The following is a 26,589-nucleotide window of genomic DNA, read 5'->3' as shown; positions in this document are numbered from 1 at the left end:
TAACGGATGTTAATTTTGTTATTAATGGTGGTAGAAGGTTGATCAAGGTATCAAATTGCTCAGAATTATGTTATCAATGCAATGATATAAAGAAAACGGTGTTTCGTTTTGCACGGAAACGCGGGCGCATACGTGCACGTGCGCAAATTTTTGAAATGCTTAAAATTACCTGAAACGTTCCCAAAAATTTTAATAGGCCATTTGGAGGATTTTTTTACCTTTGACGCGTGCGTACACGTGCGTAATTACCTTTACATGACCTTTGATGACATTGACAATTGACCCTTGACCTGAACTTATGTGATGTAAATATTGTTAATTTTTGATAATTGATTATGAAGATATGATCAAATTAAGAATTTTACAAAATGGCCCGTAGATGACGTCATCATGACCATATGACCTTGAAAAGCTTAGTATGCCGTCTCTATGATAGACTCTATATATGACGAAAAAGTTAGCAAAATTGATTCAGCCAATTCTGAGAAAAGTTGGCAACAAACATAGGTGCGAAAAATAAATAATAAAGAAAATTCTGACGAAATTAAGAGGTGATCTGTCATAGACAGACCACCTAATGAGTTTAAATTACTTTTGCAAATTTTAAAATTACTGCAAGCATTACTGTAATTTTCACAAAACAAATCATTTTTAAAACGCAGATTTGCTGTTTTTGAAAAGTGTGATTTTTTGTTCATGTTGTGCTCATTCACCCGTTAAGTCAAGGATGTTGCTAATTCTTGGTTTATCCCATGCTTGGTTTGAACTTGACTTATTTGATGTACTGGATGATTTGATGGGGTTCTTTCGGGGGGGGGGAATTACTTTTGATGTTAAGATTATGTAAGGAGTGTTTCATGGACCATCTTCTTTTCAGTGATTTCTACTGACTGATTTTGTTATTATGAGCCAATCAGATGCCATAATTTCAGTATATGTAGTTTATAACATATACAGATATTACCTACTTAGAGTTTGAATATAACATTTCCTCTCCCCGAAGGAGTTATATTTTTCCCAAGGGATTATATTTTGCCCAAAGCGCTCAGCGCTGAGGGAAATATTATCCCAATGGAAAAATATACAATGTAGCTTCGGAGTGGAGTTGAAATGTTATTTATTAAAACGATAGACCAAGCAATATCTGTTATATTATATAGTCTATGTGGATTCGCCATCAGAAATTGCATTCATCATCAAGCTCAAACCCGAAATTCTCGCTACAGCTCTGATCCATCTACGTCATAATATGATTTTTTTGGGAAAATTCATGTACATCAAGCGCGTTCTTCATGCAATCGACGCGTAAACTCTACCACTTACATTAAATAAACTACCTGGTTACGCAACTTGTATGCCGTGACGTCACCTTAGTGAATATAACGCCACAATTGACAATACAACGCAGTTATATTCACTGAGGTGACGTCAAAATCTAGAATATCACAAATGCTATTCTCGCATCTGTGGTCCCTTGATGGCGTATTGACCTACAAGTGTATCACAGATTTGAATCTACATAACTTATGTAATATAACCTGATCTCATGATTCTTTTACAGGTTCTAATTGCTACTGCTACCCTGGCCCTAGGAATTCATGTGCCTTGTAAGACAGTCATCTTTGCTTGTGAGGATCTCTGGCTTAAACCACTGACTTATAGACAGGTTGGTGCATTCAGTAATGCCATCCCCTCCCCCCCCCCTCCGCAAGAAATATATGTAACCCTAATTTAATCTTCGGGGGATGATATAATGGCTCATCCTCAACATTTTGTGATAAATCTTTAAAGATAAATTCCAGTTTTGGTAACGATCGCAAAATGACTTTTTACAGAATCTAATATAATGACCACCCAAGTGTCTGTTTGTATGAATAAAAAATATGTGCCAAAGGATTCTGGAAGAAATTGTGTAATTGCTGAGAAATAAGCAAAATAAGCGCGGATTCGGTCACTTCCGTCGGGTCTTTATTCCAGCGATAATAATACACTGTCCCACGTGTGCCTATCTGTGTTGGTGATCTTCAGTGTGAACATTTTTCAGCGTAGATTTCTAGATTTCACAAAGTTCAGTTTATGTAACTGTACCAGATCGAGATCCTCGATGATATACAGACAATTAAGCCTTGTTTTACAGACTTTCTCATGAAATCGGTGTTTACTGCAACTACTGGAATTTCTCTTTAACCTGAAAGATTCGTACTATGTCATTTCTTGACTGTATTCTCTCAATTATTGGGCAGCTGTTGAGACCTTTCAGAAAGGAATTATTTGCTTACCTAAATACAACCAACCCTCTAATTTAATTCTAACAAGAGAATAGGAAATATTTCAAAAGAATAAAGAGTATTCTATTTAAATCTCTAATTCTAATTATATGTTTTATATAACGTGATTTTTCAAACAACATTTATAGCATTATTCACTGTTCACACATATTTCTTTTATGTAAAAATATCAAAGATTTGAAGGAATCGGTCCCGACTAGCACTTGTGCTACCTTCCGGTTCCTTCTTAACAACAACATTCAACCATATACATATCTTTTTGTTCAATTATCAATATTTGAAACTGTGACTAGGATCTTAAAAATTGTTAAAACATTTATTTTAGTTTAATACATGCACGTCACATTTTATGTATTCAGATTTATCTCATTTTATCCTTTATAATGTTGGCAATTACATCTGTATACTAGAATAGTTACGTTTGTGCTGTGATGTTAACACATTATCGTTATTGATATTGTTGTTAAGTAAATAAATAAACTCAACTCAATAATTAATACAAGGAACTCTAAATGATAGAATCAGAAACATTTACATGTAGATTAATACCCTATGAGGTAATATTTTTCACCTCATTTTCAATCAGAGCTTGGATGTTATTGTCAATAAGTCTATAGCTACATGTATGACTGATCAATTTTTAGCTCATTTAACATGCTAATTTATGCACAATTTTCAAAATTCACAAAAAATGGTTCTCATTTATTTCTTGACTAATTTTGATTTTTTGCTTCCATCTGGAAAAGCTTTGTGAGGTTCACCAAACTTCTACACAGAATTTGGACATTTGAAAATTTATGCAAAATTAATTATTGCATATTTTTCAAAATTTACATAAAATGCTGCTTCTTGTTTATCTGTTGACCAATTTTTTTTCTTCCATCCGGTAGTAAAGAGCTTCATATGGTTCACCAAACTTCTACACTAAATTTTGAGATTTTGAGAAGAAAATTATATATGCTAATTTATGTGAAATTTATTCATAATCACAAAAAAGCTTCTTTATTTGTTGACCAATTTTGATTTTTTGTTCATCCATCTGGTAGTATAGAGCTTCTTTTGGTTCACCAAAACTCTACACTAGAAAATTATTTCTGCTAATTTATACGAAATTAATTCAGAAATCCCCCAAATTGCTGAATTTACTTCAATAACTCCATACATCTACTTGATTTGCTAGTTCAGCCCTCTGGACTGCCATACCCGAACAGAACTCCCAAGAATTTAAAAAGCGCGAGGGGGCCTCTCCCGTTCAGGCTTACTACCCATGATCACCGCGCAATTAGCGTCCATCTTCCTCTTTTGCTTTCGGCAAGCCACCTGTCAAGACGTGCTCAGATAAGTCTCCTAAGAGCTCAAATCTTTTTTGAGCTTTGGTTTATTATTTTCGCTTATCTGTGGTGCATTCTCCCTTTTAATTTCAATCTTTCCATTTGTGTGTAAGATTGTGTTCAGAATTTACACCTGGCGTGACTTTTTAGACGTGTTTTTGGTGACACTTAAATTGTTTTTCTAACGTTTGAGTTCTCGTCGCGCCGCATCGCTAGCGCGTTCGCGGGGCACCGGGCTTGGCCTGCCTACGTGGCAGCAAGCCTTCACCACCTGTCATGGTTATTGTTCTTCACGTTCAAAGCGTGGTGGCTTTTGGTGCCGTTTTTGAATTAAATTCTAGACAGCCTCTACACTTTGTTGTCGAGGGTGTTATTGTTATTTCTTTTTGCAGGTTGGGATCTTCAACTCTGTTCCTTCCTTGCTTTCTGGAATTGATTTATTAAGATTTTCGATTGATTATTGATTGATTAATTCTTCAATTCTCTTTCCTTTCTGTTCTGAATAAATTTCTTGATTGATATTTTATTCACAGGCGGATCTTAAAGCTCAATTCCTTTTCCTTCTGTTCTGAATAAATTTCTTGATTGATATTTTATTCACAGGCGGATCTTAAAGCTCAATTCCTTTTCCTTCTGTTCTGAATAAATTTCTTGATTGATATTTTATTCACAGGCGGATCTTAAAGCTCAATTCCTTTTCCTTTCTGTTCTGAATAAAATTCTTGATTAATATTTTATTCACAGACGCTTCGGGGATTGTTTAATTCGGCTTACGCAATTATACCTTGATTGATTGGTTATTCAATCCCCCCCCAAAAAAAAAAAAAAAAATTTTTTGTTCTTTACAGGTGGGGTCTCCTTCCTGTTAGAAATTTTTTTGACCTTTCCCGGAATTGTTTTCTTCGTTCAATTCCCTCTTCCCTCCTAGTCTTATATTTTTTTACTTCGACAGGCGGGCTCTACGATTTCCCTTTGAGGATTTACTGTGTCGTTCTTCCTCTTGGAATCGTTACTAGAGACGTTCCTCCTTCCTCCTGTTCTGAATTTCTTTACCTTTCCACAGGAGGTTACTTTTTTCCTCTTGGAAATTATCGTAAAATTTCTCTTATCTGGAATTATTTGTCTCTCAATCCCTTTTCTTCCTGCTCTGAAATGCTTGTTTCTGTGCTTCTTCGCAGGTGGAAACTTCGTTCTCTTCTAACTTGCATTCATTTTTGAATTTTTGTTTCGAATTTTTCCTTCGGGCACAAAAAAAAAAAAAGAGAATATAGTAGGGGAACCTTGTAGGAGTTTCTTTTTCAAAGTCTCCGACCTCCTTTTTATTTTCTTACAGGCAGATACCTAAACTATTCTTAGGTTCTTCTTCCTCCCTACCCCTCCCCTCTTGTTTTGTTCTGTTTGCTCAAACAAACTCCTTTTAGGAGGAGGGAAAGACCACTCCGGTCTCCACTTTTATCTAAGCGAGATCTTTGTAAAAAAAAAAAAAAAAAAAAATTCTTGTTTTTTCTTTTTCAGGGTAGAGAGAGGTACCTTTGAATGGGACTAACACAGCCCCAGAGGACCTGGTGCCTTCCACGGGGACCGTCCCGATTGCAAGTTACAGAAGTCGGCCGCCTCCAGGCGAGTAGGAGGGACGCCGCGGTGAGCCGCCGGCGGCGGTGAGTATGAGGGTGCGTCGATCAGCATTCCGAATTTGCGGTCGGATGCTAAGAGAAGGAAGGCCGAGACTGTGGTGCCACGGTCTCGGACAAAGGGAAAAAGTGGTAGCCAAGGCTTCCAAGCCTAAACTAGGTCCTGCCGCCGCAGCACCCATAGGGCTATGCGACCCACCGGCTACCGGGTCACCAGAAGTCCGGAGGGAGAGTGCGGTTCTCTCCCTCCCGGCACAGGTCAGGATCTCTGCCGTATAAGTCGTCCTCCGTTGACAGCATCGGGAGAGATCGCCCAGCCCCTGACCGCGAGAGGCGTCACACAGACTGTAACCACAATCTGACCCCGTCAGATTCGGGTGAATTTTCGTTGTTGGCGGCCGCCCTGCCAGGGGCGGCAAATCGTAAGAAATCACCCGTGCCTCTTGTGCCTTCTTCTGCTCCGGCCACGCCGGCGGAGCCCGCAAAATAAGAAGAAGAAGAAGAGGTCGAAGGAGAGGTCGGCCAGCCCTGTTGCCATGGGCGTTCCTCCTTCAGACCCTCTTATCGGTGGTCAGATGTTACAGTCATACATGTTATGCTGCTATATTCTGCTACCGCGAGAGGCGTCACACATCAGGCTGTGACCACAATCTGACCCCGTCAGATTCGGGTGAAGTTTCGTTGCCGGCGGCCGCCCTGCCAGGGGCGGCAAATCGTAAGAAATCACCCGTGCCTCTTGTGCCTTCTTCTGCCCCGGCCACGCCGGCGGAGGCCGCGAAGAAGAAGAGGTCGAAGGTGAGGTCGGCCAGCCCTGTTGCCATGGGCGTCCCTCCTTCAGACCCTTGTGTCGGTGGTCAGATGTCACAGCTATTCATGCTGCTACATTCTGCTTTCGAGCAGTGCGGGTTCACCCCACCCTCGACGTCTACTCACCCCGCTGATGCCCCTGAGCATCAAGCGAGACAAGTGGGCAATAACCACCAGACACCCGGGAAATCCTCGAGCGATTCTGTTAAATCGCCAGCCAGTGCACCGACTAACCGGGTGCCCCAAGATCGCGTGTGCTTTCCAGCATTTTCGTCGATCTCAGAGCACGTGTCCCAGCCGACACGCGGGGCCACCCCGGCGCTTACTGGACGACCCCCCGGTTCAGTCCATAGAGCGAGACTCCCTTTACGAGGAGTCTCTCGAAGGCGGACAGTGCGAGGACAACCCCTATCCCGCGGTCGACTTTTCAGTAAGCGCTCAGGCGCTGCTTGACAAGTATCTACCTCACATCTACCCTCCGAGCGGGGGTATTGATGAAGCAAGGGAGTCCATATTTTCTCGCCCCGCCTCTTCAGGCGCCCCGAGCTCAATCGGCCGAATTGGGGGTCTCGGAGAGTGACGGGGTCGCTCTAGACGAGGCGGCTCCTACGACGAGGAAGCCGCCAGCTCCGAGGGTGTAAATCCACCCCCGCTCTGCTGCTGCCCGGAAGCGCCAGGCTCCGGCGCCGCCGTCTCGAAATTTTCAAGCCTCTCGAGGCTAGCGAGAAGGCAGAGGCAGAGGGGGGGGGGCGATTATTATGCAGGTACTCCCGAATTCGCCCTCTACGTCAAGCTCACATGCGGCGACGACTCCTTCAGCGGTAACTCTCTCCATTCTTCCCCCTAAGCGGGCCCGTAGATTGGAGGTATGAATCTCTTACATACCGCATGCCGCACTTCTCTCGTGAGAATGTTTGACTGCTTTGAGAGGGCAACCTATCACGTCCGCGGACCGTCCGCCCAGGCGACGAGACCGTCGCTTTTCTGGCCTGAACCTCACTTTCTATTCGAAAGTAAGGGTGCCCTGTCTTACTTAGCTCCTACCCTTGCAACGCCAGAGTCAGGGCTAGTACAGATACCCGTTCTCCAGCGATCGCCGCTGAAGAGAGGGCGACTCTGATATGAGCACCATCACCGCCCAGCGGTATGTCTCACTATCTCATAGCTCTCCGAGCTTATGAGTATGTATATCGGATCTGAATGTCACGGCGATTAAAAGTTCTCCTGTGCTTAATAATCGCTATGCCTTCACCACCCGGTTCATTATGGTTATGTTAACCTATTTGTCTCGTATTCGGGCGGCTCGTACGAACCCTGCCCGAGCTGCCATCACCGGTCGTCCCCCCGGACACCGCCGGCAGCACCCGCACCGAATACGTGGAAGGAATCAGCTTTTCATATGCTAGATATCCCTCCTGTTGACATTCACAGCTGTTCCCCGAGTCTTTCCCGGTTGGGTAAACATCATCTCGGAGGAAAGTAACCGCCGTACATCTCATGAGATTGTTGACTATGTACGTGCGTTCAAACTTGTTTTAAGCCCCAGGATTCTCTGTCGGCATTCTATGCTTACTTTCTGGGCACACCCACCGTACCGGGTCGGCGAGTTCACACCAAACTGTACACCGCCAGACCATCGGTCGAGCTCTAACTGTCTATCTTATAGACTGCCCTCTATGTGGGTCAATCTTGCGGGCGTCTCCGCCGTTCCCTCCTTGTGCGGAGTGGTCTACGGTGGATGTCTTTACCGTGCCCGTTTGTCGAATCGGCTTCTTTCTTAGAAATTTTTTTCACGGCACACTCGAGTCGCCCCGCATGCTTCTTTCATCCTCCTTCCATGCAATGCATGTGGCCAGTGTCACCGCACGACCGAGGATGATGTAACCGTTGATGGATGTATGCTTATGCCTTCCTAACCACGATCACTACGACCCGCCTTCTCTCGGGCCGACTGTGGATGAGTCTCTCCATGTAAGTGATTTACTTCACTGGAGTTCTTCTTTTAGAAATTTAGATTCTCATCCCCCGCTGCTTAGGGCGTCATTTTTGCCGCCCCCCGCAGCTTTTTGGAGCTCCTTATCTTACCGATATCGGACTGTTCCACGCTGCCGCAACCGGCGCCGGCGGTGCTTGCTCTTACGATCACTTGAGAAACAGGCCTTGTGACTGTTTTCATAAACAACTGGTTCTCACCGCAGACTGATGGAAATTTTGTGATTACTTCCTCAAGTCTCCTTCGCTTGTTTCTTCAAGCGAGGACTTCGACACTCTTAGCCAGTTTCCGTCCCTAACTTGATAGGACAGGGCCGTTGCTACCTCATTCGATTCCGTTGCGAATGTAACGGTTGAGGTATCATGTCTGTCGATGTCTGTTCGTTTAGAGCATCTCTTGATGGTCGTTTACACGTAATATCGTGACAGATTTCTTTTCGCCAGCTCCCTCTGGCGTACGCTTGCTGCTGCTAGGGATTCCCCCGCCCAGCGGACAGCCATCGCAGCCTAGCCTCACGGGCTCTCTCGGCAATGGTGGCTTGAGCCAAGCCACCTCTTCCACCGCGGGCACTGCACCCTCAGATGGGTGCTTCAATCAGTATGGGAGAAAGGGGATCCTGAGTTCTCTCTCGATCACTCGGTCTAACACACTTTTGTCGTGATGTGTACCGCGCTGTTTCCCTGACACGCCCGGTTGAGCTGTTTTGACCAGACTGCTCTATTCTACATAGGCAACATGTCCGCGGCATTCCTTATTAAGAGGATGGCACTCAGTCGCTTTCTCGACCCTTGTCTGCCTTACGAGTGGTTTTCTTCCTAAATCCCTACTCTCCGTCGTTCCTGGTCCCCTTCGGACCGCTAGTAACTTTTTACCACAGCTCTCTATCAGAATTCTGCAGATTTTCTGCCCTCACGCATTTGAGACAGATATCGAATTCTGGGCGCTTTCTCCCACGCGGAGGCTTCCCCTACAGAAATTTCCAAGCTTGCGGGAAGCGTGCGACTAGCTTGCGCAAGCTTGCGGCATGCTAGTAACTAGCATGCGGCGAGCCTAATCAAGCGTGTGATATGCGTGCAGAGTAATAGTTAAGCGATCTTTTAGCGAGCAGGGACTGTTCGCTAGCAGGCACTCGCTTATTAAACGAGCGCCCTGCTAGTCGCATGCTAGTTACTAGCAAGCGGCACGCTTAAATTTCTGCAGGGGTTCTGAGATATCTCGCCTTCTCAGATTGGTCGATTGATCACTTACTGAGCCTTAAAAGCTTCAGTTTTCCGATCACGATTCTTGTTGAAACTTTCAACAAATTCCGATTCTTACGCTCTAGTCAGCAGGTGATGTTGTTCTCCTGACACTAGGCCGAGGGCCCATGATACTTAGTATTCCTGAGTATACAGGGCTTTCCTCTCGAGGACATTTTTGAGGGCCGCCTTTTGGCGCTCAACTAACTCCTTCACTTCTTTCTACTTGAAGGACATTCCGTCCAGCGAGGCGAGATTTGCTGCTTCGGCGCTTAAAGCAGCTGCGGCTTTTTCCCCCTCTCCCTAAATTTCGTTGTCTTTGTTTTTTCAAATTTTCTTAGGCTTACAATTGAAAACATGCCTCCCTACGGTTTGAGTCCGTGCTGGTCTAGCAAATCAAGTAGATGTATGGAGTTATTGAAGTAAATTATGAAAATACTTACCTGATTTTCTTATTTACGAGATAACTCATACATCTACTTGATACCCTCCCACCGACCCTCCGCCTTGCGCAGCAACATGTTTCAACGTATGGGCTTGCGAAAGGTGAGGAAGATGGACGCTAATTGCGCGGTGATCATGGGTAGTAAGCCTGAACGGGAGAGGGCGCGCTCGCGCTTTTTAAATTCTTGGGAGTTCTGTTCGGGTATGGCAGTCCAGAGGGCTGAACTAGCAAATCAAGTAGATGTATGAGTTATCTCGTAAATAAGAAAATCAGGTAAGTATTTTCATATTGTCTGTCATTTCTTCATCAATTTCAATTCTCTTTCCTCAATTTAGGTCACCAATATAATTCACCAAAGTGTCAACTGGGATGAAATTAAAAATTGTGTTAAATTTCGTGGCAAGATACTGGATGAGCACCACATGTGCTAGTTATCCTCTCTCCACTTGCAGATTCGCAATCTTTTCTGGTTTTGAACATTTATGGTTGGTGATGCCTTTCTGTGCTACATGTATGCTATCTAGACACCGTTGTCCTCCTCTTGCAATTTATTCCAGTTTCCAGTGCGGTATACATATGTACATGCACAGTATCACCATATTAGTCAGATCATGCGCACAGGACCCACACTATTGCCTTCCTACAATCAGATCACACATTTAATGATCTCTGTGTTGGCGTTTAAACATGGCTCTATTTATCTTTGTGAAACACCCCCTTGGTTCAGTACAGTTCATACAAAGCTGTGTCATATTTTTATTCAGAATTTACACAATTCATTGTGTGTTGTTTTGTTTAAAATCTCTCCCAGATGGCTGGCCGTTCTGGACGCAGAGGTTTTGATCTCGTTGGCAATGTCATCTTCTACTGCGTTCCTCCGCAAAAGATCCAGCACTTGATCACATCTGGACTTCCAAACCTGAGGGGTCACTTTCCTTTCAGCGTCAGTCTTGTGGTGAGACTCATGGTGCTAACACACAGTTCAGAAGACAAGAGAGATGCTCATGAGAAGGTATGTCTCATCTAGGAAGGGTACACCAGGCTGAAAATGAAATGGCTTGAACAGATGAAGGAAAATCAGACAAGAAAAACACTAAAATTTGATCAAACTCGGACAAGGAATAATAACAATGATAATAATAAATGTCTATTTATATAGCGCTGCTACTATGTGCATATACTAAACTGTGCTTTGAAACTTTGTATCTTACTATTACCCCGGCTGTAGCTGACTGCCATATTAATAGGCACTAAAGCGTTTAAGGAATAAATCCTACCGGGTACCCATTCACCTAACCTGGGTCGAGTGCAGCACAATGTGGATAAATTTCTTGCCGATCAAAATTACGCCATGGCTGGGATTTGAACCCATGGCCCTCTGTTTCAAAGTCCGGAGACTAATCCAAGAGTTATGTATTAGCTTTGCATTATATCAGTGAAGCTGTTCCATGCACGGCTATGGGTGGAAGGCACTTTATAGGAACTGCTTTATTGTAGTAATAATAGATAGATAATATTTACTTGATATTAAACATACTGGCCGGCCTGAAGTCAGGTTTAACTTAGGCCATGGTCTAACTCTACTCCATATTCCACGGATAAATACTAAAGCAGGTGATAATGCTTTTCAGACATGTGCCCCAAGACTCTGGAATGACCTTCCAAGATATATGAGACTTTCTCCTTCTTTGGAAATATTTAAGAAACATCTCAAGACTCTGCTTTTTAATCAATAATATTTGTGTTAATAATACATGTATTAGTTACTATAATTTTTTTTTTTATTCCATAACTGTGTAAAGCGCTGTGAAACGATTATATATTGTAAGAGCGCTATATAAATGAACATTATCATTATTAACTCTGTGCTGAAATTATGGGAAACCAAAAGTATCAAAATTTTTATCAAGTTTTATGTTTCTGTTTACTGTGCTCTTTCCTGATTCATCGATGGTGAAGACAATCATATACAGGTATTTATCCTTCCTAGATAAATATGAATGATTTGATAGCGAAATGAGCTAAAATATGATATCTCTACTGTTGGTGATTTATGTAACAATTGCTATCCATACTTAAACCCCAACTTTAAGTTAAACCTGACTTCAGAATACGGGCCACTGTGTATTAGGTGATGACTATTGTATTTTAAGGTTTTTCATAGCAGCTTTCCAGTCCCCATTGTTTTGTCTATTTTGACTGTGATGATTTGTAAGGAAATGCTGCTGGCAGGATTCCTGAGCGACAGATGCGGCTGTGACATTTGACAAGGGCCTTGGAGAAAACAAGTTTTTTTTTTCTTTTTTAACAATTAGGAAGAAATATGATCATTTTGACTTACTGTTTGAACTGGAGAGTACAGTTTTACATCCAATGCAGGATGCTTCTTCAGCTTTTCTGAACTGGAGGGAAATCAATAGTCTTTGAGACAAAGTCAGACGAGCTGAAGAAGCGTCCAGGATCGGAAGTGAAGCTGTGCTCTCTATTTCAAAAAGTTAGTCCAGATTTATTTCTAATCGTTATTTGTCTTTCTTCCAGGATGAATCAAAGCATACATAAGTTAATTACTTCTTTGTTGTATTTGTACATTGTAGGTTTTATCTCTACTGAAGCATCCTTTTGTGTGTCACAAGGCAGCAGACATGGAGGAAGTAGCGAAGCATTTCTTTCTGTTCAGTGTGGATTATCTCATACATGCAGTAAGTTGACCTTCCCACGGAATAACAGAGTTTAGCAAAACCGACGAAAAGTCACTTGAAATGAATTTTCAGTCGAATATTCCTCTGAGAAGAGGAGATTCTTGGCTTCAAATTACTACTATTGGATGGACTTAAACACCATTTAAAAGAAAAGAATGTTCACCACAGGGGAAATTTTTTTTTAGGGATTTCGAAAAGAATTTTTATCTTGCCTGCATAGCAGAGTGAGATGAAAGCGCCACTTTTGGGACAGCTTCGGAGTCAACTTCAAATGTTAACCTAAGGTGAAAGTTTTTAAATGACTTCATAACTTAAAAAGTGTATGGGTCTAGCTTATGAAATGTACACTTAAGGGTAAAGAAGTATTACTGAACATCCTACCCGAGTTTCGGGTCACTAGACCAAGGTCAAAGGTCATTTAGGATCAATAAACTTAGACCATGTTGGGGGAATCAACATTAAAATCTAAACCAAAGGTCAAGTTTTTGAAATGTTATCATAACTTAAATAGTATATGGACCTAGTTTATGAGGGTAATGGAAGTATGACTGAACATCCTGTCTGAGTTTCAGGTCACAGAACCAAGGTCAAAGGTCATTTACAGTTTATGGATTTTGGCCATGTTGGGGGTATTTGTTGAATACCATGATCGCAACTTTGAAAGTTTATGGATCTAGTTTATAAAACTTGGATATAGGAGTAATCAAATACTGTATCACTGAACATCCTGTGCGAGTTTCAAGTCACATGACCAAGGTCAAAGGTCATTTAAGGTCAATCAACTTTGACCACTTTGGGGGTTTTCATTGAATTGCCATCATAACTTTGAAAGTTTATGGGTATAGGTTGAGAAATTTGGACAAAGGGGTAATCAACTACACATGTATTACTGATCATCTTGCACAAGTCTTAGGTCACATTATTATGGTCAAATGTTATTTAGGGTCAATGAACGTAGTATATAAAATTTGTTTTTTGTGAATACATGTAGTTATTTGATAGTTGTTGTCGAAGCCAGCACTGCTACTATATTGAATCGCGTAACGCAGGTGAGACTGCCAGAGGCACTCCACTTGTTGAATATACTTTTGATAATGATCCTTACAAGAGTGTCCAGACCAAAATTTAGCATTTTCGGGGGCTATATTTAAAGATTTACAGCCAAATTGCATTAATTACCATACCCGTAAGTAACGGTGTATTAACCGCACCTTTTTCTCGGCGGGGCAGAAGCAAAAGTCGGGGGTGCGGTTTATACACGGTGACGGGTCTGAGCCAGCCCGCCGTTACCCCTCCCGTACATGTACGATGTCTGCCAGTTCACAACACATCGAGTGGCCGGGCGTAGCCGCCCAGGCAATGTCGTTTAGAGGGGTATGAGCCGCGGGTAATGGGAAGCGATTATTGCAATATTAATTAAATGTTGTCCATAACAAACGCACCCACCTTCATGACACTAATTTTGACTTTATTCTCGATTCAAAGTAGTGAAGTTCCCTGGCGAATTTAAAGAGACGCCAAGCATACTCGGTAATATTTTGTCACCGCTGAGCGAGAGTTGAGTGAGCTTAGAGATTGCGTTGTAATGTGGTTATAGTGCGACTTAAGCTGGCGCTATTCAAAGTCCCGTTTCGCGCCAGCTTGTTTTTTTTCCTTCCTGTTTGCTTTTCACAAGATACCATGTAAACCACGCACGAGAGAGACGGCAAGAAGCCATAAAAAACAAATGGAAAAAATGCCAATTTCTTTGTTTCTTGAACCTTCCTATAATCCCGTATCCAAAATTCATGCTAAGACATCAAATTTCTGAAAGTGATTGTGAGATTGTGATGCGAGAAATGTGAATGTTTCTTCCTCCTACGCTGGGCCTGGGAAAGACACAGATCATAATTTGATAAGATGTACTGGCATGACTTGTACTGTATCTTAGTTTGCAATGTAATGGCAGTGCTGTGTGTGTACACTGTGACTGTGAGGTGAGCGAGTGTGTAAGTTGCCAATATTGTCGGGACCGTTCTTTCTTTCTAACATTTGTAGATGAATTGATAAAGAACAGCATATATCTGCATACCGGTAATCTCTTTGGATACTTTGAAATCTTAAAAAACTTAGATTTTGTTTCTTCGTACCTCAAATATGCATGTAAATGTGAGATTTTTTTTTTTTTTTTTAGTCCAAAGTTGGGGGTGCGGTTAATACACGGGTACGGTTAATACACCGTTACTTACCATAATCAATTTATTAGATCTGCTACACCGTCTTGCAGTGTTCTGAAAAATAGAAGCATTTGTTCAAGTTTCAAACTCTGATAATCAGAGTTTGAATCTTAATAGGCAATTTTCAGGTGCACCACCCCTGTGATTCTAAAAAGACCTCTCATTTACACATGAGAAAGGAACAAGCCATTGAATTAAAAAATGCAGCTGCATGGTTGCACTGACTGCCTGATATATAGTACTATGCAGGCGCCGATGTAAGACTGGAGGGGTGTGTATATTGGGGTAATTTTCATGTTGGGAGTCACTGGTTACTTCACAGTTTTTGGCAGTTGCGAGAGTGATCCCAGAGCAAATGAGAGCGAATCATTTGTCGCTCCTGTGAATTGTTTTTTGCTGGTTTGCCAACGTAAACCTGTAGAATGCTACTTTTGATACTTTTCAACAAAAAAAATAATGGTCTATTCAAGTTGACCAAGTTGATTCACTTTGACCTTTATCAACCTTACTGTGAAGTCAGTGGCAGACAACAAGTATTCTGGTATTAATTTGTTTTTGAACTGAATTTTTTTCAGGGTCTTCTTGACATGAGCGGAACACCGATAGGTCTTTCAAGACTTGCTACTCATCTTCACTACCACGAACCAGCAAACCTGATCTTCGTCACCATGCTCCAAGAGGGCGCTTTTCATAAGCTCTGCAAACCAAACATGGGTGAGTGGATTATTTGATTGCTTTATTTGTCATTTTAATCCGTACAAATAAATACAGGGGTACTTTATTTTTGTCTTGCCTGCATAGAACAGCGAGTCTATAGGCTCTGCTTCTCTGATGGCTGCTGCAACAGGCTCAAAGGTTAAGTTTTTTATAGACATTACTTAGATAGTATATGGACCTAGTTATTGAAACCTGGACATAAGGGTAAGAAAGTGATACTGAATGTCCTGCCGGAGTTTGGGTCAATAAACTTAGACCATGTTGGGGAATCAACATCAAAATCTAAAGTGAAGGTTAAGTTTTGAAATATCATAATTTAGAAAGTATTATTTGTTTTGGCGTCACCTGTGCCTGGGATGCGAAAAGCGAATTGAATCATTATGACCCGCAGGTCTCTCCTCCCGATATAACTGATTTGGGGAATGCAGGTGGACCACTACACCGGGGTTTCCCCCTACTCTTATACGAATAGTGCAGTAATAGATTATACATATAGACTTAGTTCATGAAACTTGGACATGAGCCTAATGATGTATAAGTGAACATCCTGCTCGAGTTTCAGGTCACATGAACATGTTCAAAGGTCATTTAGGGTCAATGAACTTTTGCCATGTTAGGGGTATTTATTGAATTACCATTGTAACTTTGAAAGCTTATGGATCTGATTCATGAAACTTGGACATAAGAGTAATCAAGTATCATGAACATCCTGTACAAGTTTCAGGTCGCATGACCAAGGTCAGAAGTAATTTAAGGTCAATGAACTTTGGCCTTGTTGTGGGTAATTGTTTAATTGCCTTCATAACATTGATAGTTTCTAGATGAACATAGGGGTAATCAAGTATCATTGCTCATCTTGCACAAGTCTTCAGTCAATTGATGAAGGTCAAATGTCATTTAGGGTCAATGAATATAGTATTTTATTATTATATGAATAGTGTTTTTTGTGAATAATTATTTTATAGTCATTTTCAAAGTCAGCGCTGCTTCTAGATCGAATCGCGTAATGCGGGCAAGGCTGCCAGATGCACTTCACTTGTTTCTATATTTCTTTAAGTTTTTTCTTTTTTTTTTTAATATGCGAGAGTAAGCAGCAGGTTGGCATTGCTGTAGGTTACATGTACCTCATTCACATATTGAACAGGATGTGCATTATGACCTAGTAGGCAAAAATGCAACTTTCTTATTTTACATGTTCATATGAAATTGTTAGTACTTTGCCTGTTTGATATTTTTCTCTTTTAATTCAACTCAAACTCTATGTGGCGATGGACTTCAGTTCCGTTTTAACGTTCGTGTCCTGATAGAATTTATTTTCAGTATTCCTTTTCACTTTCGTGTAGATGGTTCTTTCTCCCAATCTGTGATGGAGAAACTAGTGTGTGTTCTTGGAAACATGTTTGGTCGTATAACGATGCCTGGATCCGTGGTGCAGAGGATAAAAAGCGAGGGCGTTCATTCCAAGGTATATCTATGATAAATATTTACCTTTGGTATGACCACTTCAGTTCTAACATTTCTCTATCAGCATTCCCTTCTAGCATGAATCTCTTCACGAATCTCAATGCCTAATTAGTGGATTGATAGAATATACATGTACATGTAGAAGTTCTTGCTATGACTTGGCGAGGGATCGAACCTACAACATTCTTATTATGAGGTGGGGTGGAAAGACTCCATATTTGTAAATTATACTTGAGGTACAAACATTATGTTGGATTTTTTTAAATTATTTTTTTTTTCCTTCCTCATTAGGTTGTGTTTGGGGAGTCAGTTGTGATGCCAAAGGAATTTTCTGACATCCTCAAGAAGCACAACGAGGATGTCTTGGAGGTGTTCAGAAGCTATGTCCACACTGTTTGTGATTATGCTGCCAAAAGAGATGACGGAGTCAAGCAAAATGTGCTACCTCTCTCAAAAGTTGGTAAGTTGGGATTTCTATACATTGGTAGATCCAGGGGAAGGGGACAAAAAGGGGATATGAATATGTCCATAACTGGCACAACCAAATCACCATCTGATGGGGGGGGGGGGCAATGTCTAGTCTTGTCTATTGTTTGTTATGCCCCCATCTTATAATTCCTGGATACACTCCTACTTTCAGAGCATAAAAGTAGGATTTTTTTCTGCAGTACAGATCCCAGTTTAATTGCCTTAATTGCCAGTAGTAGTGTGTGGGTTAGAAAGAGAAGAAATGTGATTATGAAGTTTAGCTACTAAAAAAATCAAAGTTCTAATATTGACACAGATGGTCTGCTACATTTCTAGACCACTTTCAAGTCCTAAAGTTCATCAAGATTTAACCCTAAGAAGACGGGGGGGGGGGGCTGATTCAGCCCCCCTCAACATTTTCCGCGATAAATCTGCTGCTCGAAATTTTTTGACCATGTCGCTCATTGACTTTTTACTTTCAAGTCTCGCGCAACTTTTGAGACCAAAATTGTGACCTTCGGGTACTCGGTTTCGAATTTACGCAACATTTCGTAAGTGCATGCAGACCCCAAATTACTCAAAAATGTCATTTGTGTGCAAATCCCATTTTTCTTTTACTGCTTAAAATAAATTAATTTTATCTTGCTTGCCGTCAAAATAAAGTCCCTGACAATTTCCATTGAAAAAACAATAAAAAACAAAAGTCAAAAAACAAAGAAATACATAAGAAATTTAAAAAACAATAGAATGCATAAGAAAATAAATGTGATGTTGAATTTTTTGAAAAATAAATTTGATCAGATGCCCATCTAGGGTATTTGAAACAAAAATTAGCATTTTAGGGGCATTCAAGAGCAAACTGATTATTTTACGCATAAATTAGCATAATTAATGAGCAATGAGATTTTTTCGTAGAATTAGATATTATACTTGTGTAGATAATGCCATGGGTAACGCATGTGCCAATTTTCGTCATGATCGCACAATCGATGGCCAAGATTATAAGAGTATTCTTAGGTGTCAAAATAGCCCAGTCTATTTAGGGTTAAAAGTAGGGTCTACTTTTTTTTCATGCTAATTCATGCTAATTGCTAAATGATGATTTTGGGGTCAAATTTTCCATGGCTTCATTGTCCCAACACATCAAAGACACGAGTGACTAATGGGACCTTTGCAGCTTATAGTTTGTCGTCAAATCAAAGTCAATGCTTTAATTCTCAGCAATACAGCCACCGGTCTTGTCACCGCCTTCATTGAATGCTTCTGGAGAAGAAGGCAACCTAATTACCAAGCTTACAGCCTCATCCAACAAGAGTACAACCTTGTCTCCATTTGTGATGACATCTGGTAACACGGACAAGGATCTGGAGAAGTTTGATGCAGACATATCTCAGGTATTAATTGATGGTATCAAATGTACACCTGCCACACCCAAACCAACAATAACTCGCCAAAAATTAATTTGGAGATTTTTTTTTGAGCTTGGTAGAGAACATTCTAAGCTAGAAGATGATTCCTGCAGTGCAGGAAGCACCCAACGCGAGCACCAATTTCCAGCAGCATCGTCCAATTACAGCGTGGCTCCTACCCGAGTGGAGCCAGACAATAGTGCGCAGCCTGTTTTATATAAAGGGGAATAAAAAAACTTAGGAATACGTAGGTTTATATCGCAACAGGAAAATGAAATAATAAGAACAAGAAAAGTTCGAGATAAATCGGACAAAAAATGAGAATGTTATTAGCATTTGAATATTTCAATCACTAATGCTATGAAGATCCTCCCAATTGCAATGCGACAAGGATGTGTGATGTCCCATGTTACAACTTTCCCTTTGATGGACCATAAAATACCCTCAAAATGTCTCTTTCTGCTTTTTCTTGGGGTGATACAGACACTTTATCCATGCATATTTAAAAATCTGTATGACATTCCCTCTTATAGAAAGAACACATGATCTACTGATAAATGTGATAAAAGAGGCAATTTAAGTGAAATACATGTATATACTAAAGTAATGGGGAGAGTTGTTCACAAGTGACATCATACATCTTCTTCGCATTGCCAGTTTGAGGATCTCCATCGCATTAGTGATCGCAGTATACAAATGCTCATAACTTTCTTATTATTTGTCTGATTTTTCTCAAACTTTCGTTGATCTGTTTCTTTAGGTTTCTGTTTTCATACAAGCTATCTTCTTCAAAAGGTTCATTCTCCTTTAACTTTACAACTTCAAATTCTGACAGTAGAAAGAAGAAGAATTACCATTTCAGAAAAGCTAATTTTCTAATTTTTACTTTTTGTACACCAAATTATTGTTTAAGCTTTTTACAGTGAACCTTCACTGGCAATTCATTGTTGGTTTTTGTTATATATTAATTGCTAGCCATGGTAACACTATTTAAAAAAAATAGTCGAACATAATCCAACAAAATTTTACAGTATTGGTATGTATGAAAAAACAAATTGCCAAATGATTCTGGTACAAAATTTGTAATTGGAGAGAAGTGGTGAAAACATACATGGTATTCCTGCCAGATTTTTGTGTATTTTTCCAAGCTGAAATAATATACTGCCCCACATGTACTTCTGTGTGTTGGAGATCTTCAGTGTGGTCAGAGTCAGATAAGATTTTCTTCATTTCACAAATTTGAGTGTATGCAAGTTAACCAGTTGTAGATCTATAAAGTTACATGTATGATGAAAAACCCCTGATTTTAAAGACTTTCTCATTTCTGTCTCTTTCATAACATTTTCAAGAATTCATTTATATTATTATGAATCATAATTAATAGAAATCTGTGTAAAACTATGGTTTCATAACCACCTCTGTGAATTTTGGATTTTCCCTAACAGGCTATTCGTCAAGGAGTTCATATAGAACAATCCAAAATACCAACACTGATACCAGCAGAAGATCTTGCTGACAAGCGTGGAAAGAAGGTCTACCTGAATGCATACACATATGACTTCTTCAAACATGGCTCAAAGAAGCTGATTGAACGAGAAAACGGGTATGATTTTCTAATATGTGGTAGACTCTGGATATGTCGACCTTCCATAGGTCAAATAATCACCTAACTTGAAGCATTATTCCAGACCAGCATACGTGTAATGCAAAACATGTATTCATAGGTGTTGATCGGTATTCTTGGTTGGAGGGGATGATTGACACAAATGTTCTTGTGGATGGGGATCTTTCAACATTACCCCCACTAAAATCACAAGTTAGGACATTTGGGAGTGGTTGATATGCATGGTGTTCTTGGAAATTCCTTCATTGTTGCAGCGTACTGTACTTATGCCTACATGTATATAATTTTTTTGAAAATTCAATTTGTGTTACAAGTAAGCCTATTCTAAACTCATACGAAAGAAAAAATGACAAAAATTGTCTGGACCATGTACAAAGTGATATGTTTATTGAGCATGATGTATACAACTTCTCTCTTAAATCTAACTCGACTGGCAATATCTTTTTTCTTCTTAATGCATGATGATAAAATGCAGATTCGGACAAATTAAGACTAGCAAAAATTACAAACTGTGTGGCTTCTCATGCGCCATCGGGCTTACCGTCATTCCTTAGACGATTTTAACCCTGGATTTTAACATGTTTTAAATGCTTTATAAGTGCATGAAACGAAACAAACATACATGTAAAAACAATAAAAACTCATCTGTCATGTTATAATATTTCTCCAACATTTTCTTGAACCATCAGTGTGTAATATCAGCTAATATATGTGTTAAAATGAAATTTACATACGGCATGAGTGTGCTCATATAAATGCAAAACTGTCATCCCTATCCAAACTCAAAAGAAATTTCTTTTTGCCAAAATAAGAAAAAATCAATCAAGTTTAGTTATTCAAGTCCATAACAATAACAAGAATAACATGGGAAAAAAACATCCGATGTTCATATCCGAAGATACGCTTTTGAGAGAAATGAATGATTATTCTTTCTGAAACCATTAATTGATTTCACTTGTTAAAAAATTGTAAAAATATGATCATATTGTATTGAACTCACTGAACCTCAATATTTTCATGAGAGGTGTCTGATGGGGTCACATGATAAAATGTTTTATATTAATTACATCCAACCGCATACAACAAAAGCACGATACATATGAGCTACTGATCATCAAACAAACATTATGACTTTTAAAAGTGAAATTTTTGCATTTGATATGGGCTCACTCTTTCATGAGCCCGCTTGCACTCGAAACAAGTCACTCCTTGGATCTACGGTTGGTAATGGAGCCATGGATATCTGGTCAACCACTTCTGAAAGTATGTCTTTTGTGATTTTGTCTCTTTTGGGGAATGATCGAACAATCTTGAGGGTGATTTGGTTCATCATCATGGAAGATTTCTTCACCTTCCCTTTCCACTGTGGTGCTAGTTGATGCTGATTCTAATTCACTTATACTAGCTGTTTCTTTTTCTTGCAGCAGACTTTCAGATTCCTTTCTCATTTCTTTTTCTGCTTTCTTGCTTGGGGTTGCTTGAAAGAAGTTTGTTATTTTGGAATACTTTTTTGCGCTTTGCATTTTTAACCTCAGATATGTCTGCGATATAATCAGGATAATTTGCTCAAGATCTTTTACATGCGTTTTGTTAGATATGCGCAAAGAGAAATTCTTGGTACATGTAGCTTGTTAATTTCGTGCATTGGAATTCGCTTACAATAACTTTTTATGACAGCGATGCCTGGCGATTTACTTATTTTACATAACAAAAATGAAGTGATATTCAAAAGGGTTGTAGATTAAATGGGACAAACATCATGCACTTGGATGTGGGGAGGGCTAAATCTGAGAAAAGTTATTTGTACTTTTTCAAGATCTACCCCTGTGGGATTTACATCCACGGGGTTTTCCCCGTTTATCTTGCCACCCTTTTAATCCCGTTTATTTTTCTACCCTTTTGAATTAATTGATTTATGAAAATTAATTTATTCACCACTGGTGGGATGGAACACTCTATCAACAAAAGTTGTTTTTCGTCAGGGTCCTTTTATGTCATGTGTTAAAAAATATCATATGCATAAACATTTCATTCTTTTTCATCTTGAACCTCCACCCATCTGTTTAAAAGTCCTGGAAAAGAATTTTTTTCATTTAATAACAATATACACAAATTGGGAGGGAAACAAACTGATTGATGGCATATTATAATCATCATGATCAAACTTTTTATTTTTTCTTCATCATTATTATAATTTTTCTACCCTAAATTATTTTGGGGGAATGATAAAACAGGCCATCCCCTCCACTTGAAATATTGGGGGGGATATATCCCCCCATCCCCCCGTGATCGACACCCATGCATGTATTGTCTCTGGGCTGTCAAAACTAAAATATTTTAATGACAGCTCAGAATAAGCATGCTTTTAGAATGATAATATGGCTAGCAGCTTTCTTTTAACTAGAAAGAGTTCTTGATGACAGGTATCAGTTTGACCCCCCCCCCCCCCCCCCCCCCCCCCCCCCCGATCTCGGCTGTTCATTGGGCGATTGCCGTGAAAATTTGCATGCGTGTTGAGCCGGATGTAAACTGCAAGACTATAATAAACTTTTCAAAAATTAATTGCTCATATTTTTGTATTAATTATGCAAATAAGCGAATGAAATTTGCCCTAATTTTGTTTTTTGTATGCTTCTGCCTTCAACTTAATTTATATAGCTAGTAGAATGCAAATTTTTGGTGAACATATAGACTTTTACATTTCTAACAAAAATCTACAAAAAAATTGCCCTGAAGCATTTAATTTCCTATGTATCTTATTGTTTTTTTTATTCTTATGTATTTCTTTGTTTTTTCAAACCTTTGTTTTTTATTGTTTTTGATGAAATTTGTCGGGTGCCCTTTCGCAATCAGAAAAAAATTAAAACAAAAAATCCATCTAAACCAACAAAAGTAAAAATAATCTTACATTTATGATTTTTGGTTGAAAAACACAATTTGCATTGACTTTGTATACGTAATTACGTTTTAGAGCAATTTAGGGACTGACATGCGCTTAAAAAGTATATAATTTCAGAACCGCTTACCTGGGCATTGCGAATTTGGTCTCAAAGGATGCACAGGACTTGAAAGTAAAAAGTCAGCAAGTGGCGCGGTCAAAAAAAATTTACGCGGCGGCGTAGCTGTGAAATTTGAAGAGAGCTTAATAAGTTGTGCGAGACTTGAAGGAAAAAAGTCATGAAATGTTGCGGCATGATCTTTTCCCGTTACAGATTTATCACAAAAAATGAACGCCTGTTGATCATAGGCTTCTCATGTTCTGTGGGAGATCTTTGGAAGTTGATGGTGGGATGAAAGCGGGCGAATAGTGTATAGTGCATTACGAGATTTTTTATATATTTGACACCAAAGCTCGCAAATTGGCAGCCCATACACTTTCCACAAATGGCAGAGCCCTTTCATATTTTTTGTGTCTTGAATTTGTATATTTCAGACTGCAATCTGGTGAAACATTTGATAAGCTGAAAGATTTTGTTCTTGTCATAGCATCGATCAGGTAAGAATATGTCACTTGTATCCCGTTTGAGACTATATGCTTTTTACAAAAGAGATGAAATTTGGTGGCTCCACATTACATTGCGCTTCCTATCAGTTACACCAGACAAGCCGAACTTTGCAGTGCCTCATGGGTAAAAGTCAACATCACATCTCTGTGGTGGCGCTGCATTTATATATGTTGCTCCGACCGGTGTGACGTGGCTCGGCCGGCTTGCTTATGCCGTTGACCGGGGTCCAGGAGGTGGGGGAGAAATTGGTGCATAGGTTATGAATCCACTGAATTAGCCATGATGGTCCTACGTTTATGGTCAAATTATGTATTTGCAGATACATCATACAATTCCTACGGTGATATCATTGCAAAAAGATGTATCTTTAGATATATCAATTAGTTTCTCTGGTTGAATCATGGCAAAATGATGTATCTGCAGACGAATCATTTTGTGTTTTTGGTCAAATTCAATTTAGCCATGAAACAAGCCTTTAAAACTTTAAAAGACATGAAAACTGGTAAAAGGGTGTAATTTGCACGTACATGTACACACTTTTACCATAAACTAGTTTCTGACTTTTGTTGGCACAATTTGTAGAAAAGGATGTATGTTGCAAATACACTGTTTTGTCATAAACTGGGCTCAGAATATCATGGCATACTATTTGTATGTTGTAGATACATTTTTTGGCCATCAACTAGTCTATGAAGTTCGTGGCTCACCGATTATGGTAAAAATATGTATGTTGCAGATACATTCTTTTGCCATATTTCACGAAGCTGGGCGCGCTCACTCATTTGATGGAAGAAAACTTTAACTAACAGATACATCTTTTTACCAAAGAACTTTGCGCTCTACTGCGGCACTTTTTACTTTCAAACGAGTTGGCAAATTAAAAAAATATATTAGAGTAAGATAATGAAAAAGAGCTCCCTGAAAAACCCCACCAAATGTCAAATCCTGAAAAAGTCGAAATGTTCAGATACATTTTTTTCAATGTGACAGTCGCAATACAGATATGAACGGAGGCTTGTATAAAACTGTTTCACTGAAATGATGCCCACAAGAAAATGTCATCACTTTGTTATTCTTTGTCCAATTTTGTGAGTTTTCTTAGTCTGGTTTAACCCTATCTAGGCCGGGGTATTTTGGGAGTTCATATGGCCGGGGGGGCCTCCCAGGCCCCCCCTTAAGATCTCGGCCGTCGACCGCGCGATCGCGCCGAAAATTGGCACGCGGGTTGCCTGGGACATAATCTACAAGATTGTATAGTAATTTTTTTCATGCGAATTGCTATTAAGTGATTATGCTAATTTATGCGTAATTCGTATGCGAAATCATTCTTTTTCCTGTAACACCCTAAATAAAGCTCCAAATGTACTAATTTTTGGTATAGAAACTCTTTGTGGTGTTCTTAGCAAGTGTACATGAAAAAAATTGCGATATCAAATCATTTTCTTATGTATTATGTTGTTTTTTGCAATTTCTTATGTATTTCTTTGTTTTTTGACCTTTTGTTTTTCATTGTTTTTTTAAATGAATTTTGTTGGGGACTCTTCTGTGATCATAAAAAGCATAAAATAAATACATTTAGACAAGCAAAACTGAAAATAATCATGCATTTATGAATTTTGGTTGAAAACACAATTTGCATTGACTTTGTACACGAAATCACATTTTTGAGCAATTTTTGGTCTGACATGCACTTACATAATGTTGCGTAATTTCAGATTCATGTACCCGGGTGACGCAAAATTGGTCTCAAAAGTTGCGCAAGACTTGAAAGTAAAAAGTCAGTGAGCGGCTCGGTCAAAAAAATTTGCGCGGCGGAAATATCGCGCGATTCGTTGAGGGGGGGCCTCCGAGGCCCCCCCCCCGGCCTAGATAGGGTTAAGTTTTATTTGTTAAAACATTGTACTGTCAGTAACCCTTGTACATGTAATTTCTCTTTTTCTCTTTTTTGGTCTCTGTCCAGTGTCGCTTTGGAGGAGCTAGGGCCACATGAGGATGATGTCGTGCTTGCTTTCAAACAGCTCAAGAAAGAATACAATGCAAAATTTAGGAATCAGTACGATGCCAATATCTTTTGAGGGTCCCGAGGCATCCTCCCTCCCCTCCATCTATGTACATATAGGTCTTTTGCAAGTGCAAAAATATACAGATGAGGTGAATTTCTTTTTTTAAGAGAACACAATCGATAAATATTATATATACAATCCTAAAGACAAAGCAAGAGAGAGAGAGAGAGAGAGAAATATATAGCAAGTGCCAAGTGCACATGTCTGGATATCGTTTCCTAGGAAAAAATAAATCAATAACTGAATGACTTAAAGGTAAATTCCAGTTTTGGTAACGATCTCAAAATGACTTTTTACAGAATCTAATATAATGACCACCCAAGTGTCTGTTTGTATGAATAAAAAATATGTGCAAAAGGATTCTGGAAGAAATTGTGTAATTGCTGAGAAATAAGCACAATAAACGCGGATTCGGTCACTTCCGTCGGGTCTTCATTACAGCAATTATAATACACTGTCCCACGTGTGCCTATCTGTGTTGGCGATCTTCAGTGTGATCGTATTTCAGCTTAGATTTTATGATTTCACAAAGTTCAGTTTATGTAACTGTACCACATCTAGATCCACGATGATATAGTCATACTTAACCTTGGTTTACAGACTTTCTCACGACATTAGTGTTTAACTGCAACTACTATCATTTAACTTTAACTTCTGATTTTTTTTTGAATTGTTGCCAATTAATTATAA

The 26,589-nt window shown here is 39.6% G+C and overlaps 1 protein-coding gene across 1 annotated transcript in view; it reads left to right on the top strand.

The window, feature by feature from the left end:
* Positions 1-26,196, top strand: part of LOC121430627 (probable ATP-dependent RNA helicase DDX60) — a 111,898-nt gene extending 85,702 nt beyond the window's left edge. Inside the window, exons 33-42 of the mRNA XM_041627942.1 lie at positions 1,562-1,666; positions 10,545-10,745; positions 12,328-12,432; positions 15,224-15,362; positions 16,709-16,830; positions 17,121-17,289; positions 18,519-18,691; positions 20,152-20,309; positions 23,764-23,826; positions 25,797-26,196. Coding sequence (XP_041483876.1) covers positions 1,562-1,666; positions 10,545-10,745; positions 12,328-12,432; positions 15,224-15,362; positions 16,709-16,830; positions 17,121-17,289; positions 18,519-18,691; positions 20,152-20,309; positions 23,764-23,826; positions 25,797-25,911 — 1,350 coding nt within the window. The 3' untranslated portion in view covers positions 25,912-26,196. The remainder of the gene's footprint in view (positions 1-1,561; positions 1,667-10,544; positions 10,746-12,327; positions 12,433-15,223; positions 15,363-16,708; positions 16,831-17,120; positions 17,290-18,518; positions 18,692-20,151; positions 20,310-23,763; positions 23,827-25,796) is intronic.
* The last annotated feature ends 393 nt before the right edge of the window (positions 26,197-26,589 follow it).

Source organism: Lytechinus variegatus, chromosome 17 (genome assembly GCF_018143015.1).
Source record: "Lytechinus variegatus isolate NC3 chromosome 17, Lvar_3.0, whole genome shotgun sequence".
Taxonomy (NCBI): Eukaryota; Metazoa; Echinodermata; class Echinoidea; order Temnopleuroida; family Toxopneustidae; genus Lytechinus; species Lytechinus variegatus.
The sequence above is the reverse complement of the archived record's forward strand: the minus strand, read 5'-3'. Positions and strand labels throughout refer to the sequence as shown.